The 20511-nt window shown below is 49.2% G+C and overlaps 1 protein-coding gene and 1 long non-coding RNA gene across 3 annotated transcripts; both read left to right on the top strand.

The window, feature by feature from the left end:
* The first annotated feature begins 1398 nt into the window (after window positions 1-1398).
* Window positions 1399-15785, top strand: rc3h1b (ring finger and CCCH-type domains 1b). Of its 2 annotated transcripts, none has more exons than XM_062480624.1 (20): window positions 1399-1540; window positions 2989-3420; window positions 4059-4179; window positions 4294-4533; window positions 4628-4803; window positions 5105-5305; window positions 5414-5546; window positions 5675-5793; window positions 5904-6016; window positions 6191-6430; window positions 6683-6897; window positions 7281-7687; window positions 7817-7972; window positions 8088-8243; window positions 9581-9800; window positions 11764-11854; window positions 12115-12211; window positions 12338-12508; window positions 12692-12789; window positions 15412-15785. In XM_062480624.1, exons 2-20 carry the CDS (start codon window positions 3190-3192, stop codon window positions 15554-15556), a joined length of 3330 nt encoding a protein of 1109 aa, XP_062336608.1. In that variant the 5' UTR covers window positions 1399-1540; window positions 2989-3189; the 3' UTR covers window positions 15557-15785. The 2 variants fall into 2 exon arrangements, with proteins under 2 accessions (XP_062336608.1, XP_062336607.1); XM_062480623.1 differs by having other exon boundaries at window positions 11761-11854.
* A 1821-nt stretch (window positions 15786-17606) lies between these two features.
* LOC134035985 (uncharacterized) lies at window positions 17607-20098 on the top strand. Its single transcript, XR_009932375.1, has 3 exons — window positions 17607-17691; window positions 17740-19496; window positions 19546-20098. It is a non-coding gene; the product is annotated as an uncharacterized LOC134035985 (long non-coding RNA).
* Window positions 20099-20511: the final 413 nt, after the last annotated feature.

The following is a 20511-nucleotide window of genomic DNA, read 5'->3' as shown; positions in this document are numbered from 1 at the left end:
ATGACCACGTTCTTGTCCCGCAGCTCAGACGGGCTCGAGGCCCGCACGGTGTGACCTCCGCCGCAGTGTGTTATCTTGTACCCAGAGATTAGAGCACACACACACGGCTAATCCACCAGGTGATCATGTTAGGGCGACCATGATGCTGTCATATCTACTTCATAAACGGAATCTGACAGAATGTTTCATAGTCGGAGGATGAGTAAACAATATATTATATAACAAATAAACTCAGATGATATAAATAAATGGGTGATGCGTCTCTTTGTTGAAATCCGATAAAACATTTCCAAACTCTTAAGCATTGAGCAATCAAATTCTCTTATACTTAAGTGTTCGGAAATGCTTTCACTATTGTTATTCAAGAACAGACATAACATCTGGGTTTACAGACTGTCGTTGAATCATGAGCTTCAAATCCAAAACACATTAGTAGCCTATAGATATTCATAACAATATGGAGAGACAAATTTAGCGCCAAACCTTTTCAGATCCTGATTAAAGATCTCCTTGGGCGCAAATCGTTTCAGAAAGTTACGTACCGCACAGAAACAGAGCGCTGAAAATATAATTCAACAACACCGGCGCACCATGATTCAAACTCACGCGCATCCTGAAACAGGTAACCGGGAGAATTACTTGTATGTTATAAAAAAACGCGAGCCGATGAACCATATTTAGAAATGGAACAACTTTTCCCTGTGGACCAATAATAACACGAGAGGATTGTGCGTCTGTCGGTGTCCCACGGTAGAAACCGACTAAGGGACTGTGCTCGAGCGTATAGACCACGTATACCACTCGAGCTGGGCGGTCTCTCAATATTCATGATTGGTCCGCTAATCCTCATGGAAATGAGACGGATTAGACAAAAACTGAAATATAAAAATGGTCCTGCCTTAAATTTCGCAGTGGCGAACGGACGCAATCTGTTGCGTAAGTGCAGTCCACGGTAGCGTGTACACGCTAATTTCTACTGCACACCTCTAATAGGTCAATTATTGATGTAGTAATAACATTATTGGACCGATGTGGCCTATAGTTTTGGGGTGAACAAAGGTAAAACCAACAAGCTACATGCCGTAGTAGCCTATAGCCTGCAAAACCTATTACCTAGAATTATTTTCAAAATATTTTGTTCACAAAGGCAAATTTGACCATAAACATTTTTTTACAGACAACTAGGCTATTATCTCTCTCACTGTCTCAAAAATGTTAACTCTTCACAGCTAAAAATTGAAGGGGCGCGACTGATTTAAGGTCGGAAATTGGGACAATGTAGTATAGGCTACCACTGTCACCAGATGTGACCGAGGCGACAGATGTTCAAAGCTTCCAGTTGGTTTTTGAAGGTACAGAGTCTAACCAACAGATGGCACACTTGGCCCGCACCACAGCAGGACGGTAGCGGGTCAGTTGAGCAACTAGAGTTGACACCCAGACCTCGGCAGCAGCAAAGCTGCACAGTCGACATGGCGACCGACATAATAACACATCACTTTCCTAAAGACAGATGAAAATCTTCCAAGTTTTGGAATGAGTAAGTGAGCTATGCATTTATTGACGCGGTATATCCGCAATACAGGCCATATGGTTGTATAATTTGTTTTCGGATAGATATATTGGTTGTGGAAGTTGGCTAGCTGGCTAGCCCTGTTAATTAGAACGTTTGTTAGCAGCAGCGCACAGGGAGGGGTAGTTAGCCTGCTAGCACTTCTAGCTAACGTTGCTAGCTAGCTGTCTTCTCATTCGTATCAATCTGGGAACATCCAGTTCGATCGCAGTTGTGTTATGCTGTCAATATTTGTAAAGTTACAATAACAAGAGACTGTATAGTGATACTATGGGGTGATAAAACAAATTTTGTGTATAGTCAGCAAGTAGTAGCTGGTCTAATGTTAGCATTTACGTTACATAATCTGTGCTATTATTGCCACACACTTATCTAGCCTAGCTTTTTAGCCTAGCCTGCAAACGTTAGCCGGCTAGCCAACAAGTCATAGGCTAGCAAAGCTAACTATTTCAATATTTGACGATGATATACGTGTGGTGAAGACAATGGAAATCAAAAGCGACTTATGGAACTATAACCAAAATTAGTTTGCCTAACGTTAAATGTACTTATTTCCATGTATATCGGTTTGCTAGACCAGCTTGTGTTTTCCGCAACGCAAGTTAGCTACAGCACAGTCCCACCAAAGCCTCTTTGTCCTATTTGCAGCCACTAGCTAACGCAGCTAGGCCACATCATAGCCCGCTAGCGAAGTATTCCCTGACAACGTTGTTTTTCTGACGTGTTGTAAACACCGGGAATACCATCATGCCCCAAATACATTTGAGGTATTTGTACTTCACTTTAGAGTTGCTAGCTATGTATAGCAATACCACCCCAATTTTTTTCTTCCAAGTACCGTGTTGGACCACGAAGGTAGCTAGCTAGCTTGCGAATACCGGCGGGCTGTCCGTAAGAAGAACCTGGCTAACTGGCTAGTTATCCATTTTGAATTCGTCTCTCAGACAGAATCCCGTCTTGTCATGTCACTTTTAGTCAACTATGTATGTGTATGTTTAAATTACCCTTCTTCTCTAGGTCTGGCGTTTTGACTAGGTTGGCTAGGGCATGTTTTTTCATAGAACCTGATGTCGATGTTCGTTTATTAACGGTTGAATGTTAATCTATTTTGCACAACTATGATAAATGTACTTCCTTCTTGTGTGTTTCTTTGTATTACACGGCAGTTGACTTGCTATTCTCCCGGTAGAGACGCAGTCGTATCTAAACTAACTACACATTATATCCGTGTCGAATACGTTTCTGTTTCACTTGACACCGTTTTTATCAGTCAGTTTGCGCCGTGCACGAGTGTAGCGATAGTAAGGGTGAATGGCGCTGGGGCTTAGTTAACGCTAATGGTGCTTGTGATGACTGTTCTAGGCTTAACAGGTTTTAATGTACTGATGTTGTTTATTGTCTGTCTCTCTCTGTAGGATTTGTCACGTGATGTGATGAGCATCCACGATGTGTGAGAACATTTGAGAACGATTGAGTTCGAAAAAAAAAAATCTTGATTCCAGTGGAATCTTCCATATAATATTGTATATTTTTTTTTCTTTGTAAAAAAAAAAAAGAAGAAAGTTCCCTCCCCCCCACACACACTTAACACACACAACACACCCCTTACCGCCACCATGCCCGTACAAGCGCCCCAGTGGACAGAGTTCCTGCTGTGCCCCATCTGCACCCAGACGTTTGAGGAGGCTGTGAGGCGACCCATCAGCCTGGGCTGTGGACACACCGTGTGCAAGCTGTGTCTGAACAAGCTGCACCGCAAGGCCTGCCCCTTCGACCAGACCGCTATCAGCTCCGACATCGAGCAGTTACCTGCCAACACCGCCCTGCTGCAGCTGGTGGGGGCGCAGGTACACACCTGGGGGGTGCTGGGTGTGTGTGTGTCTGCTGGGATTGTGTCGGTGCATGGAGTATGGGTGAAGGGTGTGTCTCAAGTAGGAAAACAGGTGTGTGTGTCTCAGCTCAGACAGATCTAGGTTCTGCCAGCATGCTACATGCCAGGGTGTGTCCTCATAGGATTGTTCTAGTCAAATTGGTGTTGTATGTGTGACTAGCTGGCTAGTAGGTGTGGCTAGCTATTCAGATTGGTGTTGTATGTCTGGCTAGCTGGCTAGTAGGTGTGGCTAGCTAGTCAGGAGTCAATAATCGTTCCAGTACAGATGAGTTGTGCTGTTGCCTTGGTAACCTAGCTGTGTCATAGTCAAACTCCAGACAACTATGGGTGAGGTCGTGTGTGTGTGTGTGCACATTGAAAGCCCAGTTCTGGGATGTTCTGGACACAGCACCATATTGGTGTGGTTCTAAACTGATGATGTAATTGTTCCGGTTCTAGAATGTGTGCGTGTTCTGACAGGATGGTTCTGGTTCTAGAAGGTGTGTGTGTTCTGACAGGATGGTTCTGGTTCTAGAATGTGTGTGTGTGTTCTGACAGGATGGTTCTGGTTCTAGAAGGTGTGTGTGTTCTGACGGAGGTGGTGTTGTGGTGCAGGTTCCCAAGGCCCAGCCGGTAGCTCTGATCTCCAGCTCTGAGGATCTGCAGCACTATGAGGAGGCCAGGCAGTGTGTGGAGGAACTGGCCCTCTACCTCAAACCACTCAGCAACACCAGAGGTACACACACACATACACACTCACACTCATCTAGCATATACACACACACATCTAGAATACACACACCCCGCACACACAAACGCTTCCACAGGATAACCCCCCCCCCCTCCCCAGGCGTGGGGGTGAGCAGCGCTGCCCAGAGCATGCTGAGCCGGCCCATGCAGAGGAAGCTGGTGACTCTGGTGCACTGTCAGCTGGTGGAGGAGGAGGGCCGGGTGAGGGCCATGCGGGCCGCCCGCTCCCTGGGGGAGCGCACCGTCACCGAGCTCATCCTGCAGCACCAGAACCCACAGCAGCTCTCCTCCAACCTCTGGGCTGCCGTCAGGGCCCGCGGCTGCCAGTTCCTGGGGCCAGGTAGCTACACACACTCTAGACACACACACACTCAGCCGTCAGGGTCCCACTCTAACTCTTTGTGTGTGTGTGTTCTCTCTGTGTCTCCCCCCAGCCATGCAAGAGGAGGCTCTGAAGCTGGTGCTGCTGGCTCTGGAGGACGGCTCTGCTCTGTCCAGAAAGGTTCTGGTTCTGTTTGTGGTCCAGAGGCTGGAGCCACGCTTCCCCCAGGCCTCCAAGACCAGCATAGGCCACGTGGTGCAGCTCCTCTACAGGGCCTCCTGCTTCAAGGTAAGGCTCTGGGGTGCAGCTCCGCTCTGGGGCCTGTTGCTTCTGAATAGGGCTGATGGTGCCTACATACGTAGGGTTAGTGGTGCAGCTCCATGATAGGGCCTACCTCATCAAAATAGGTCAGAGTCTGTAAATGGCTCCACAATCAGAGCAACTTCCCCAGCAGCCAATCAGAGCCAGTTTACTAATCCCGAGACAAATCTACTTAATGGACAGAAGAAAAAAAAAGACTGAAGAATAGTAAAAACAAAACAAGAAATATGAAAGCTCCCGGTTGAAACCCCCCGGTTGCGTCTCCTAGGTGACGAAGCGAGACGAGGACTCGTCCCTGATGCAGCTGAAGGATGAGTTCCGGACGTACGAGGCGCTGAGGCGGGAGCATGACTCCCAGATCGTCCAGATCGCCATGGAGGGCGGCCTGCGCATCGCCCCCGACCAGTGGTCCTCCCTGCTGTACGGAGACCAGTCACACAAGTCCCACATGCAGTCCATCATCGACAAGGTGCGGGGATCACATTCATATTGTTTACAAATCCAATACACTGTCCCATAATCTCTATAACTCAAGCTTACCCTGTGTGTGTGTGTGTGTGTGTGTGTGCGTGCGCAGCTGCAGACCCCAGCCTCGTTCGCCCAGAGCGTGCAGGAGCTGACCATCGCTCTGCAGAGGACAGGAGACCCAGCCAACCTCAACAGACTCAGACCTCACCTGGAGCTGCTGGCCAACATAGACCCCAGCCCTGGTGAGAACACACACACACACACACACCAGCCCTGGTGAGAGCACACACACACACACACCAGCCCTGGTGAGAGCATGCACACACACACTATGAAAACGAGTTAGGCTCACAGAACTGTGTGTGTGTAGACGCACCCCCCCCCTCTTGGGAACAGCTGGAGAAGGGTCTGGTGGCGGTGAAGACGGTGGTTCATGGTCTGGTGGACTTCATCCAGAACCACAGTAAGAAGGGAGCAGACCCGCAGCAGGTAGGACCTTTAACCCTGACCTTTAACCCTGACCTTTTAACCCTGACCCTGATGATGGAAGGAGGGAGGGAGGGACGATGAGGGGTAACAGCTGTTGTGCCTGTGTCCAGCCCCCCCAGCACAGCAAGTATAAGACCTACATGTGCAGAGACATGAAGCAGAAGGGAGGCTGTCCCAGAGGAGCCAGCTGCACCTTCGCACACTCCCAGGAGGAGCTGGAGAAGTAAGACCTCTCTCTCCTTCTCTCCCTCTCTCTTTTTTTGTTGTTGTTGAAAGGTAGACTTTTTTTTTTTTCTCGAAAAACACACACACACACCCTTCTCTGACCATGACTCAAGTGGTTAACCAGTAGAACCAGTTCACAGTTTTCTACACCGTGTGTGTGTGCTCCTCCCAGGTACCGTAAGATGAACAAGCGGCTGGCGGCTCGTCTCCCTGGCTCCTCCCTCCTCCCAGATGACGGGCTGGGGATGGAGGTGGGCGTGGCCCGCAAACCCTCGCCACTGGCCAACGGCTCGGCCCCGCCCCTGCCCCAGCTCATCGCCCGTGGCGCCGACCCCACCTCCTATGACATCATGAGGAAACCCCTGAAGCTGGAGGGAGGAGGAGGCTCCGCCCCTGGGTCGCCTCCTGACTCGTGAGTAGGACACACCTCAGCTCCCAGCGCCTGCTCTGATTGGTTGATGGTCGTAACAGAGCACTGACTGATTGGTTGATGGTTGTAGCAGATTGCTGACTGGCTGCTCGGAGTGTTGTAGTATTATTGAGTTAGTATTGATTGAATGTTGGTGGTACTTGTAATAATCAATAATATCCATCCTGTCCTACTGTTGTCATCACAGCAGCTAACACTCCGTTTGCTCTTCTCCTGCCCTCCCCTCCCTCCCAGGATGAACTCGGGTCCCAAGTCAGGTATGCTGGTGTCTCACCCCCTGCCCCCCCCCAGGCTGCCAGGAGAGCACCTGTCGGGGGCCAAGCAGGGTGGCGGGGCCCCCCGGGGCCCCCAGATGTACCCTCCTCAGCAGCAGCTGGCTGACATGTACTACTCAGACTCCAGAACTCCACCTTCCTCCACTCAGTACGAGGCCTCACAGTACCCCTCTGGTGAGACACACCCCCTCCCTCTCTCTCCTGCTCTCTCTCCCGCTCTCTCTCTCCCGCTCTCTCTCTCCCGCTCTCTCTCTCCTGCTCTCTCTCTCCTGCTCTCCCCCTGACTCTTTGAGCCTCTCTGTCTCTGACACACTCTCTCTGACTCTCTCTTTCTGCTAGAGTCTCTAGAAAGGGAGGGAATGAATGAGGAAGTAAGATGAAGTAGGAATGTAGAGAAAGAACAAGGAAATAAGGGATTAAGAAGGGGAGGGAGAGAGACAGGAGGGGAGGGGGTGGAAGAGGGAGGGAACAAGAATAGGAGAGAGGGAGGGGAGGAGCCATGCCAAGTTTGAGTGAGATCTGACTCATCACATGCCTGTCATGTTTCCATCTCCTAGGTTACCCCTACCAGCAGCCCGCCCCCTACCCTCCCCGGGGCTACCTGCGTAACCCTGTCCCCCCCAGTGACCCCCCCGGCCCCCCCTACCCTGATCCCTACCCCGGCTACGCCCCTGAGCGCACGTACCCCGGCCCCCACGCTGCCCCGCCCTTCTCCTATCCCCCCCACTACGACTCCCGCTCCAGGCACGCCCCGTACCCCCCTGCCCCCCCCGCCGCCCCTCAGCCCTACCCCTCCCCCCGGGACGACATGGTGAGAATGAGCCCCGCCCCCCTGGAGGGGCCCCCCTCCTCCGGCCAGGCAGGGGGGCTGTACCATCCCGAGGGCGGGGGCCGGGAGAGGTATCCCCCTGAGGGGTACTACCCTGCTGGGGCCCCGCCCACTGCCATGAGGAGCTACGCTAGGGTGAGTTGGGTTTGGGTTTTGGGGTGCCACACATGGGTGGAGGCTGGGTGGTTATACTGTTGGTGCTCTGGTGTGTCAAGGAAGACTAAGCTAAACCTGTGTGTGTGTGTACCTGGTGTGTGTGTGCAGGAGGTGTACGGACGGCCCCAGCCCAGTCTAGACTACCTCCATCGCCGTCGTAAGGAGCTGATGGCTCAGCTGGAGGAGAGGAAGATCGTCTCCCCCCCTCCCTTCCCCGTCCCCTCCTCCCTCCCCCACGCCTTCCCCTCCGACTACCCCCCAGAGGTGAGACTCACACACACTAACATACACACACGTACATACATTTCACACAAACCCTTTCCGTGTTAGTGAGGAAGTGGGTGGCTAACCCCCCTCCTCCCCCCTCCTCCTCTTCCAGTATGGGGAGGAGAGCTCCAAGGCGTTGGGCAGGTCCAGGGAGCAGGACTATGCTGGTCAGTACTCTCCCTGGTCATGTGACACCATCGGCTCTTACATCGGCTCCAAGGACGCCAAGCCCAAAGATCACATGACCCCTGTTGCCATGGAGATGATGGTGAGAACTGGACTTCCTCTTTCACTCTATCCTCTCTCCCTCCCTCCCTCCCTGACTTCTCTCTCTCCCTCCTCCTCCCTGACTCCTCCCCCTCTCTCCCTCTCCCTGACTCCTCTCTCCCTCCCTGACTTTCTCCCTCTCCTTCTCTCTCCCTCTCCTTCCTCTCTCTTCCTCTCTCCCTCTCCTTCTCTCTCCCTCTCCTTCTCTCTCCCTCTCCTTCTCTCTCCCTCTCCTTCCTCTCTCTTCCTCTCTCCCTCTCCTTCTCTCTCCCTCTCCTTCCTCTCTCTTCCTCTCTCTCTCCCTCCCTGACTCCTCTCCTTCCTCTCTCTCTCCCTCCCTGACTCCTCTCTCTTCCTCTCTCTCTCCCTCCCTGACTCCTCTCTCTTCCTCTCTCCCTCCCTCCCTGACTCCTCTCTCTTCCTCTCTCTCTCCCTCCCTGACTCCTCTCTCTTCCTCTCTCTCTCCCTCCCTCTCCTTCCTCTCTCTTCCTCTCTCTCTCCCTCCCTGACTCCTCTCTCTTCCTCTCTCTCTCCCTCCCTGACTCCTCTCTCTTCCTCTCTCTCTCCCTCCCTGACTCCTCTCTCTTCCTCTCTCTCTCCCTCCCTCTCCTTCCTCTCTCTTCCTCTCTCTCTCCCTCCCTGACTCCTCTCTCTTCCTCTCTCTCTCCCTCCCTGACTCCTCTCTCTTCCTCTCTCTCTCCCTCCCTGACTCCTCTCTCTTCCTCTCTCTCTCCCTCCCTGACTCCTCTCTCTTCCTCTCTCTCTCCCTCCCTGACTCCTCTCTCTTCCTCTCTCTCTCCCTCCATGACTCCTCTCTCTTCCTCTCCCTCTCCCTCCCTGACTCCTCTCTCTTCCTCTCTCTCTCCCTCCCTCTCCTTCCTCTCTCTTCCTCTCCCTCTCCCTCCCTGACTCCTCTCTCTTCCTCTCTCTCTCCCTCCCTCTCCTTCCTCTCTCTTCCTCTCTCTCTCCCTCCCTGACTCCTCTCTCTTCCTCTCTCTCTCCCTCCCTGACTCCTCTCTCTTCCTCTCTCTCTCCCTCCCTGACTCCTCTCTCTTCCTCTCTCTCTCCCTCCCTGACTCCTCTCTCTTCCTCTCTCTCTCCCTCCCTGACTCCTCTCTCTTCCTCTCTCTCTCCCTCCCTGACTCCTCTCTCTTCCTCTCTCTCTCCCTCCCTGACTCCTCTCTCTTCCTCTCTCTCTCCCTCCATGACTCCTCTCTCTTCCTCTCCCTCTCCCTCCCTGACTCCTCTCTCTTCCTCTCTCTCTCCCTCCCTGACTCCTCTCTCTCTCTCTCTCTCCCTCCCTCCCTGACTCCTCTCTCTCTCTCTCTCTCTCTCCAGAGTGTGGAGGGTAAGGGCCTTGAGGCCCCCAGGAGGGGAGCGGAGGGGAAGGATGACGACCCCATCATCCCGTTCGGCCCCCAGCCCACCGTGTCTCGCTTCGGTGCGATCTCACGTACCTCCAAGACAGGCTACCAGGGCCCCCCGCATGCCCTAGGGCCCCCGCATGCCCTGGGGCCCCCGCATGCCCTGGGGCCCAGCGGGCCCAAGCACATGGCTGGTGAGCGCCGTGGTGTGTGTGTGTAGTGTGTGTAGCCTGTGTAGTGTGTGTGTGTGTGTTAGAGCCCAACCGTTAAATGATGTTTAAGGCTGATATTTGTTGATTTAAAAGTCCAACATTCAGATATATCCGCCGATATATATATATTATTTATTTATTTATTTTTATCCAGAAACGCGTAACAAAACATAAACAGATTTCCCTAACACTCTGCCAGACTCTAGCTGGATAAGCTGGTTGTTGGGTTTGTGGCGTTCTAAACACGAGTGTTGCCAACAGGGATGTTGTAGAGTGCCCTCTGGTGGACAAACTACATTTAGTCATTTAGCAGACGCTCTTATCCAGAGCGACTTACAGTAAGTACAGGGACATTCCCCCGAGGCAAGTAGGCTGAAGTGCCTTGCCCAAGGACACAACGTCATTTTGCATGGCCAGGAATCAAACCGGCAACATTCTGATTACTAGCCCGATTCCCTAACCGCTCAGCCACCTGACTCCCTAACTATGCAACACCAACACTCATAACATGGTTAAAGAGTTTTTCGTAAGTTTTTTATATTCATTTATCGGCCATGATGAGCCTTGATTTTGTACTTTGTTTGTTTGTATTGTGAAGGCATAATATAGTTTTTTTAAAATTATCGGCCATTATAAATGCCGATACCGATAGTTTGGAAAATGCCTAATATCTAGGGGTGCACCGATCCGATATGAAGATCGGATATCGGCCCGATATTGACAAAAAAAAAATTGTGCAGCAGCAGCACATCCTACGTCATTTGTAGTGCCTTGTGTAGTGCCCTACAAGGGAACTCAGTGCTAGCCTAACGTCACATCATCAGCACACGTTAGCAATGACGCATAGATACGACGTTCTAGTAAGACAGGCAGCAATATCAGCGAGCCCTCAGCATTAGTACCATAGCTAAAAGTCTCAGAAAGTTGCGGCTACTTTTCGCTAGGTAACTACTAACATGTCTTAATCTGCTAGACAAGTGGGTTCCCCTTCGTTTTTTTGGTGAGCAGTCTCATGAGCCCAATACTTACCCGGCGTCATGGAGCCGACCAGCTAAATAGTTATTTAGCACTAGTGTTGCTACCTGCATATACCTACAGCTGGCAGCTGTGCTCCGTTTTGCTCCTAGATTCAGACCTAGCCCCGGTAAATTGTAGAGCTAGCTAACTACTACACTTCTGCTGTGTGGGAATCGCAGGAGCTAACCGGTTGAATGGCGTACAAATATACAGGGTGTTGATATTCACAGCCTGGAAACATACCCATCTGCAACCGATGCAAGCGCACCCCAAAATTTCCCCAGAAATGGTACCCTCTTTAGTTCCATATTGGAACCGTTTTGTTGAGAATATTTGTTGGAAAGAAGTCTGGATGTTGCCACAAACATACTTATTATTTAACAAAGTTAAAGAAGGTTCCTTTAAGATTATCCATAGATACTATCCTGCAAGTCATTACATGAGGAAGTTTAAAAATGATATACTTTTTAATTGTACCTTCTGTGACGAGTACCCAGAGACAGTGGTTCATCTGTTCTGGCATTGTACATTGTAAACTTTTGCAAAATCTTTCTCAATTTATAATTGAAAATCTTTACTTTACCAAGGACTTGGTACTTCTGTTTTTGTCTTAGTTAGGAAAGTAATGTTTAGTTAGGAAAGTCTGGTGCCTTTAGTCTCTTCCACATGGTGGAAGGTATACAGTTTATTATTAATTCAACAACGGTATCGGATCGGTATCGGGTATCGACAGATACACAAAGCCCAGGCTTCAGTATCGGGCTGAAAAAGTCGGATCGGTGCATCCCTACTAATATCGGCCTGCTGATAAATCGGTTGGGCTCGTTTATCCTGTCTGTTGTCTTGAATGGCACTGTTATGTCTGTGATCAGTGTAACTGCATGACGAGGTAAATAATTAGACTGTGTTTGTCCCGCCCCTCCAGCAGAGTACGCCTATGGGAACCATGGAGGATGGGGCGGAGCCTCTTACCCCGCCCACCAGCAGGTCTCCTCCTCCCAGACTCACTTCCCTGAACGGTGAGACACCTTCCCTCACCCTCCCTCCCTCTCTCTCTATCCCCCCCCCCCTTTCTGGATGTGCGGTGCTGACTGTCTCCTCTCCTCTCTCTGGATGTGCTCCTGGATGTGCTGACTGTCTCCTCTCCTCTCTCTGGATGTGCTCCTGGATGTGCTGACTGTCTCCTCTCCTCTCTCTGGATGTGCTCCTGGATGTGCTGACTGTCTCCTCTCCTCTCTCTGGATGTGCTCCTGGATGTGCTGACTGTCTCGTCCTCCAGGATGTCTCTGGGGCCTTCTGACAGGGAGCAGCTGAAGATGGAACTCCAGCAGGTCAACCAGCAGATCACACAGCAGTCCCAGATACACGGCCTGGAGGTACACACACACACAAACACATATACATACGTGCCTTCACATACACACACACACACACCTTCACAGTTATACACACAGACACACACAGGAAGGATCTTCTATAGTAATGTCCCTCTTGTCCCCCAGGCTGCTGGCTCCTCCCTGCTCCTCCAGAGGGAGTCCGGGCAGAGCCCCCAGCAGCAGTGGTCCGCGGGGGCTGGGGGGCCCGGGGCCTCCTCAGTGTCCAGCCAGCAGCTCAGCCTGGAGCTGCATGAGGTGGAGAGAGAGATAGGCAAGAGGACCCGGGAGATCGCTATGGTGAGGGGGAGGGGCTTAAGGTTAGGGGTAGTTAGTGGTTAGAGAGGATGTGAAACGTGTGAGTGTGAGCAGGAGGGCCAGGTGGAGGTGCAGTACAAGCTGAAGACTGTGTGTGTGTGTGTGTGTGTGTGTGTGTGTGTGTGTGTGGTGTGTGTGTGTGTGTGTGTGTGTGTGTGTGTGCAGGAGGGCCAGGTGGAGGTTCAGTACAAGCTGAAGACTGCAGAAAATGGAGGACAACCTGACCACAAGACTCAGCTCGAGGAGATCTCCCTGGCCCTGGGGTGTGTACACACACACTACACACACACTACACACACACACACACACTATATACACACTAGGGGTGGGAATCTTTTGGTCACGATTCGATTAAAAATCAATTCACATATATATGTTATTATTTTAAGTTTAAGTTTTCTCTTTTATTTTTATTGATCAATCAAGTTTAATTACATAAACGTGTCGACAACAACTGAGCACTATAATCTTTTATGACTTTACAATACAGTCATCTCAATCAATGTTAATTCAGCAACAGCTAACAAGGCACAAAACTTTGTCCATGTTTTAAGCAAGAACATTTCCTACAGGGTATTTGCCAAACAGAAATTATGTCTATTAGAATGTAACAATCCACATTGGAGTGCATGTTGGGTCGACTTTTAATCAAATTTCGATTCAATATATGTTTACATTTGAATCCAGTTTGCCATTTAGTGTTACTTGTTTCTATTTGACTGTGATAGACAGTTAAGTGTTGAAGAGAGAAATCCCACAGCATCAAAACCTTGAAATGTTGTTTTTCTTGCAGTTTAGTAAACTCATTGTTATAAAACAAATGAAATTTAATTTAAGCTGACTGCAATCATTCAACATATGACAGTCTTCTGTTATTATAAGCAAGGCAGCCTTGAGACAAATAGAATAACTAGTTCGTACAAAAATAAAAATTAAACGTACAAAAAGTTTTTTAAACGTTTTTTAATTATTTTTTTTATTTGTGAATCGATGTGATTCGCTAGAAAACTAAATAGCGATTCATATGTAAATCGATTTTCCCCCCACCCTTACAACACACACTATACACAGACACACACTATATACACACTAGAGAGGGTACAATTTCTGGGGAAATTGTAGGGTGTGCTTGCTTGCGTCGGTTGTACAAGGATTTTAATGCCATTTTCACAACTGATATTCCTGTATATTTTATATAAAAATGCATAGGGCCTACTTATTATGTATAAATATTACATAGATTTAAAAGCATCTTTTTTTTTGCTGCTCATTTACAACTCAAAATACGAGTGAAGTGTAGAATGAAATAGATGTCTTCTCATTTCCCCTGCAAGAGGCAGCCTCATCGTTGAATCAAAACGAATACATTTGGCAGACCGGTGTAAAAATTGACCTAATCTCTATGACTTAAACGTCATTTTAAGTTTTTCCCTTCTCATGATATTTTCAGGCATTTAGCCTACTCATTGCATTCATTCATTAATAAAGAACCCCCTTTGAAGATTATTCTACGACGTTACCTGGCAGTAGAAGATGGAATCGCGATTCAAACAGTACCATCTGCTAACTGAAAATATGCCCCCCAAAACGTAAATAAGCTTGACATTTATTTAGTGGAAAATCGCTCATTCATAAAAAGCTCACTGGTAGCGATCATTGTCAGTAACAACGCAAAATGCGATATAGCCCTGTGTGGAGAAGCTGCCCCGGTAAATTGTACTACTACGGTACAGTACTAGACCACTGCTGTGTTCGTCTTGGTAGCGATTGCGTTGGTTGAATTGGATTTAACGTTCCGTTGTACGGTTTAAGCTGAAATTAATTATTTTCATGAACAGATTGACAACGTTTAGGCTGTGGCAATGAAGTTCAGGTTAGTAGTTAGACTTTTGATTTAAGTAAGGGGAGTGCCGAACATGTTCTGTCGCCGTTTGACTTCCTAAACAGCTGTGTACTGTAGTGTAGATGTTTTTGTAGTGTGTCTCGCGTAAGCTACAGCGTTGCAGTGAGCTACACTGGTTTGAAACCACAGGTAATGGTCATTTCACCAACAAATCGTTTACTAATGTCAGAATAAATCCTACAACGAAAATGTATATGTGAGGAATGTTTATTTTAACGATTGAAAACAGATAACGCTACATCATAGACCACTGTAGTATGTGTTGCCCGGGCAACACAGGCTAATGTCATGATGCTAATACTTCAGTGAAATAGTAGACTACTGTTTCTGAAAGTAGATGTACTTCCTTAATAATATCAGCTTATACTGTACATTACACATCACAATTGTGTGTCATATCACAAAGTAAAATGAGTAAATAGTTATCACCCTGGCCTCTGTGCTTGTGGCGTTTCTGCAGCTGCCTTGCAGTAAAGCTATAGTTAGCCTAGCTATCCCCCAAGTTAACAGATGCGAAACGAATGTTCTGCCAAAGGTAGTCACGCGTGTTTTCGTGACGTTAGTGACGTAGTGACGTTAGTAACGTCAGTGACTGTGGCTAGCAAATTAGCCACCGTTAGCTTCACTTTTCGCCACAAAAACTTAACTTGAGCCTAAACCATGCAACGGAACGTAAATTCCAATAGAAGCAACTCAATCGCTACCAAGACGAAACTTTTGACACCTACGTTGTCTATGTAGGCCAAATATTGACTGAGTTTTAGGGGGGCAAAAAAATAAAATAAAAATAATAATAATATATATGTGAGAGAACAAAGGTTGTGCTCTCGCCGAAGGCTTGAGCACACCCAATTATATACACACTACACACTCAAACTATATACACACACACCATCACATACTCTATAAACACACTATCATGTATACACACACATTGTCACATCACCTGTAACCTCCCCTCTCCCCCCCCCCCCCCCATCAGGGAGGTGTCTAACGGGTCTGGGGGTCTGGGCCAGGAGACCCTGCTGTCTCTGAGCAGCAAGGCCTCCTCCCTCAGCCTCTGCTGTGAGCAGGGCCCCGCTGGAGCAGAGCTGCAGAAGAACGGCCTGGCGCACACCTGCTCCTAGAACCCTCTCTCTCTGTCTCACACACACACTCATACACACCTGCTCCTAGAACCCTCTCTCTCTGTCTCACACACACACTCATACACACCTGCTCCTAGAACCCTCTCTCTCTGTCTCACACACACACTCATACACACCTGCTCCTAGAACCCTCTCTCTCTGTCTCACACACACACGCACTCATACACACCTGCTCCTAGAACCCTCTCTCTCTGTCTCACACACACACTCATACACACCTGCTCCTAGAACCCTCTCTCTCTGTCTCACACACACACTCATACACACCTGCTCCTAGAACCCTCTCTCTCTGTCTCACACACACACTCATACACACCTGCTCCTAGAACCCTCTCTCTCTGTCTCACACACACACTCATACACACCTGCTCCTAGAACCCTCTCTCTCTGTCTCACACACACACTCATACACACCTGCTCCTAGAACCCTCTCTCTCTGTCTCACACGCACACTCATACACACCTGCTCCTAGAACCCTCTCTCTCTGTCTCACACGCACACTCATACACACCTGCTCCTAGAACCCTCTCTCTCTGTCTCACACGCACACTCATACACACCTGCTCCTAGAACCCTCTCTCTCTGTCTCACACGCACACTCATACACACCTGCTCCTAGAACCCTCTCTCTCTGTCTCACACGCACACTCATACACACCTGCTCCTAGAACCCTCTCTCTGTCTCTCACACACACACGCTCATACACACCTGCTCCTCGAACCCTCTCTCTGTGTCAGACACACACACACTTATACACACACTCAGACACACACACTCATATACACACCTGCTCCTAGAACACTGTCTCTCTCATATACACACACACACACATACTCATGTTTAGAAGATGAGCAGTATCTGCTGTGATATGAATTGTTTCTTTTTGTTCTGTGAATGAGCTTTTTTTTCTTTTCTTTTTTTAACGACTTTCATTGCCTGGAAGCCAGGGCGTCGGATGATAACCTTCTCACTGTTTTCATTTGTTACTGGGAGTAGACAAGCCCGAGGACAATGATGAGGAGGATGATGAGGATGAAGGTGACCTGGGGAGATGGCCGGTCTCAGAGTTGACAGGTGATGGGAGACCCTGCCTCTCAATGACAACCAGTCCCCGCTGTTTTAGGGAGTTGTAGGTTGTCATGGCGACGACAAGGTGTGGGTGTTGTCTTTACGTGGAGGGGGACGACGCCGTTTCCATGTGTTCCAACATGGTGGCGAGCATTGCTAGGGAGAGGTGATTGGTTTAGAGACAGGGACGGGATTTGACGGTTGGTCCTTGGTGAGACTCCGCCCCCAGAACCGAGTAGGCGTGGCCATACCGAACCAGAAAGTCCGGTGGAAAGGGAGGACAGAACATTCCAGCAACGCCCATGGCAACCTTCCAGAACATTCTGGTAACATTCCAGAACATTCCGGAACCCAGGCAAGTCACCAGCTTCTCCCCAGACAGGCCCCAAACACGCTCCAGAAGTTAGATTTTATTAGTGCATTTTATGAATACATCATACGTCTGTTTCATACTTGAAAAGCAGTATATATATATTTATCCAAAGCATTCTGTTTTAAAGATTGCAAATTAATCTTTTTGATAATGATCTTCGCTCCTGTTTTCTATAAGGGAACCTCCTATTAGCTTCTGCTGGGCGGGATTGGGTCTGCTGTGGGAGGAGCCACATGACTTGTCTGTGGTCTCTGATTGGCTGGAGGTTAAATCAATCAAACTTTAAAGGGTGTTCTGAAGAGGAAGTCCCTCCCTTGGCTGCACAGCTGAGGAGGATGTGACACCTGTGTTGCCAGGGCAACAGTCTGCACAGCACCTGGAGGGAGAGAGGGAGGAATGGATGGATGGTTGAATGGATGGTTGAGTGGTAGGGTGGATGGTAGGATGGATGGTTGAGTGGTTGGTTGGATGGATGGATGGATGGATGGTTGAGTGGTTGGATGGTTGAATGGATGGTTGAGTGGTAGGGTGGATGGTAGGATGGATGGTTGAGTGGTTGGTTGGATGGATGGATGGATGGTTGAGTGGTTGGATGGTTGAATGGATGGTTGAGTGGTAGGGTGGATGATTGAGTGGGAGGATGGATGGTAGGATGGATGGTTGAGTGGTTGGTTGGATGGATGGATGGATGGTTGAGTGGTTGGATGGTTGAGTGGTAGGATGGATGGATGGAAGTGAGCCCCTCCTGTGCCCCAGGGGGCACTGTTGCATTGGTGTTGGCTCCTCAGGACTTCCTGTGCGGTGGTTCAGCCTCCCCATTGGGACCTTCCTCGTGATTGGTGCTCCTTAACTTCTATGAAGTTGCGCACCCTCACGCTTATTCTCACTTGCATTGGTCACGGTTCTGGGGGGCAGGGTCTCAGCCGGGAGACCGTCCGCGATTGGAGGGGCAGAAAGGTGGCGGAGTGTAGACCTGTAGACCAATCCCAGTTGTCTCAGAGGAACCTGAAGGATGTTTCACCTGACAGATCCAGCCTTGCGTTCGCTCTCGTCATCATCATCATCTTCCTCTCAAGAATGGCTCGCCACACTGATTCCTGCCCTCTGATTGGTTAACTTTCAGAGCAGGGGCCTGGTGTGGGGTGCGGAGCTCCAACGGTTAAAGGGTTAAAGCTACAGGACAGGCAGGGGTGGGTCTGGAACACAGGCTCACCTGATGGGGGTGGAGTTTAGAACACAGGCACCTAGCTCAGCATTACTCTAGCAGGGGAGGGGAGGTGTGGGGGGGTTGGGGTATGGGCGGAGGCTCGCGGGCAGAGCCACTCAGACGGATGACAGCTGTAGTAAACACCTGGGTCAAACACAGTTAGGCTGTGCTTGATTTAAATATCTCGCTCACCCACCACACTGATACTAGTGGAACCGCCCATCGGAGTGCTGCTTTTGAGTTAAATCAAGTGCACCTCCCAGCATGTGGCGCATGTGTGAGACTCTAGTTGTGGGTGGAGCTTCTGTGGCTAGCCCCGCCCCATTCCCCAGAAGCCTCTGGGGCCCACTGCCTGAAGCATACGTGATTTAGGTACACTCTCTATACATATGAGTATGTATTCATATATTAATATACTAAAGCACTGTGATCGTGCCTCCTAGTACTCTACTCACTTTGCATTTATATTAAATGATCTCTACTTAGAATCTGCTAAATGGTATTACTTTTGTTATTCTCCTTTTTTTTATTTTTTTTTATTATTTCTCTTCCTGCCCACTGGTTGCCAACACAGAACTTTATCCTTTCGCAGTTGAAGGAACTCTGTGCACATTAATGTGTTCACTTAATCTTTTTGTGTTAAAACAAAGAAATGTTCTTTTCAAGACGATATGCTTCCGACGACGAAGACAAATTTAATAATAATGATAAATTGATGATAAAGTTTTTGTTTTGGTTGTGTTTGTGTGTGTGCTAGGTTGTGTTGTAGGAACTGTACCTTTGGCTGTGTTTGTGTCGTACGAGGTGAGCTGGGCTGAGAGGGAACTGCTGGTGGGGTCATTTTTTTTAAGAGTTTTTAAGAGTCAGGATTGGCCTTATGTCTCCTAGGAGCTACCCCGTTACACCACCACCCCTCTGCCCATGCCCCATCACCCCCTGCCCCCCCCCCCCATAACTCCCTGCCCCATCACCCCTCTGTCCCTGCCCCATCACCCCTTGCCCCCCCATCACCCCCTGCCTAACTCGCAACCCACTCCTCATGGTGGTAGTTACCAAGCTATGCTAACCTGTCCTAGCTACCTTATTGGTCCCAGCTATGCTAAATTGTCTTAGCTATGCTAACCTTTTCTAGCTAGCTAATATGGTGTAGCTACGCTAACTTGGCCAAGCTGGCTAATCTGTCCTAGCTACATTAACATGGGCCCCAGGTTGATGTCTCGGAACAGGAAGTCTTGAGTGGCGTCTCCAGCCTCTCCTTGTGTTGTCATGGTGTCTCCAAGGAGACGAGGTGGCGTGCACCAAGGGGGCATCTCTGAAGCTCCTCCCCTCTCCTCCCTTCTCCCTCCCTCCCGATCCAGCCAATCGCCTCTCTCCCTTCCCTCTCCCTCCCAATCCATGCAGCCAATCACCTCTCTCCCTTCCCAGAAACATGAAACTGTTAGTTTGGCCCCTCTTATTTGGATTCCGCTGAACACACGAATGGCTTTTTATATGATGATATTCCCGTGTAAGATATCTCTTAAATTAAGGTACAGGTTTGATTTCAGCGAGAAAAATAAAACGTTTTTTATATGTATATTATTATACTCCATTAAGGAATGTATAGACTTATCTTCCTACAATGTGGATGTAGCCATTACTACGCCATTCTATGACTTTGTAAGAGAATTCACTGTGTGAAAATTGGTTTGCATTTTTGTATAATACAATCTGCTTGTTTTTGTTTAATACGAGAGAAAGCGGTCAAACGGGACGTTTGAAAAGGATTTAAAAAAAGATGTACCTGTGAAATTTGAGGAAATAAAATGTAACTTATGTACAACAGTGATTCTGGTCTGATAGGGATGGATTAAATGATATTGCTAACTCTGCCACTGTGCTGTCCTGGCTGGTCTCTCTTCCACACACACACACACACACTGGGAGGTGTTGATGGACAACTCTCTGTTCTAACAGGCATACCAGGAGATCCATGTCCAAAACCAGTTATTTTGCACACCCTCTCCCACACACTCCCTCACACCCTCTCTCTCCCTGGCACCCTGCTTCAGAGTGAACCTCTCTCTCCCTGGCACCCTGCTTCAGTGAGCCTCTCTCTCTCCCTGGCACCCTGCTTCAGAGTGAGCCTCTCTCTCCCTGGCACCCTGCTTCAGAGTGAACCTCTCTCTCCCTGGCACCCTGCTTCAGAGTGAGCCTCTCTCTCTCCCTGGCACCCTGCTTCAGTGAGCCTCTCTCTCCCTGGCACCCTGCTTCAGAGTGAGCCTCTCTCTCCCTGGCACCCTGC

The sequence above is a fragment of the Osmerus eperlanus genome, chromosome 16 (genome assembly GCF_963692335.1).
Source record: "Osmerus eperlanus chromosome 16, fOsmEpe2.1, whole genome shotgun sequence".
NCBI lineage: Eukaryota > Metazoa > Chordata > Actinopteri > Osmeriformes > Osmeridae > Osmerus > Osmerus eperlanus.
Note: the sequence above shows the minus strand (reverse complement) of the source record. Positions and strands in the feature narration are given on the sequence as shown.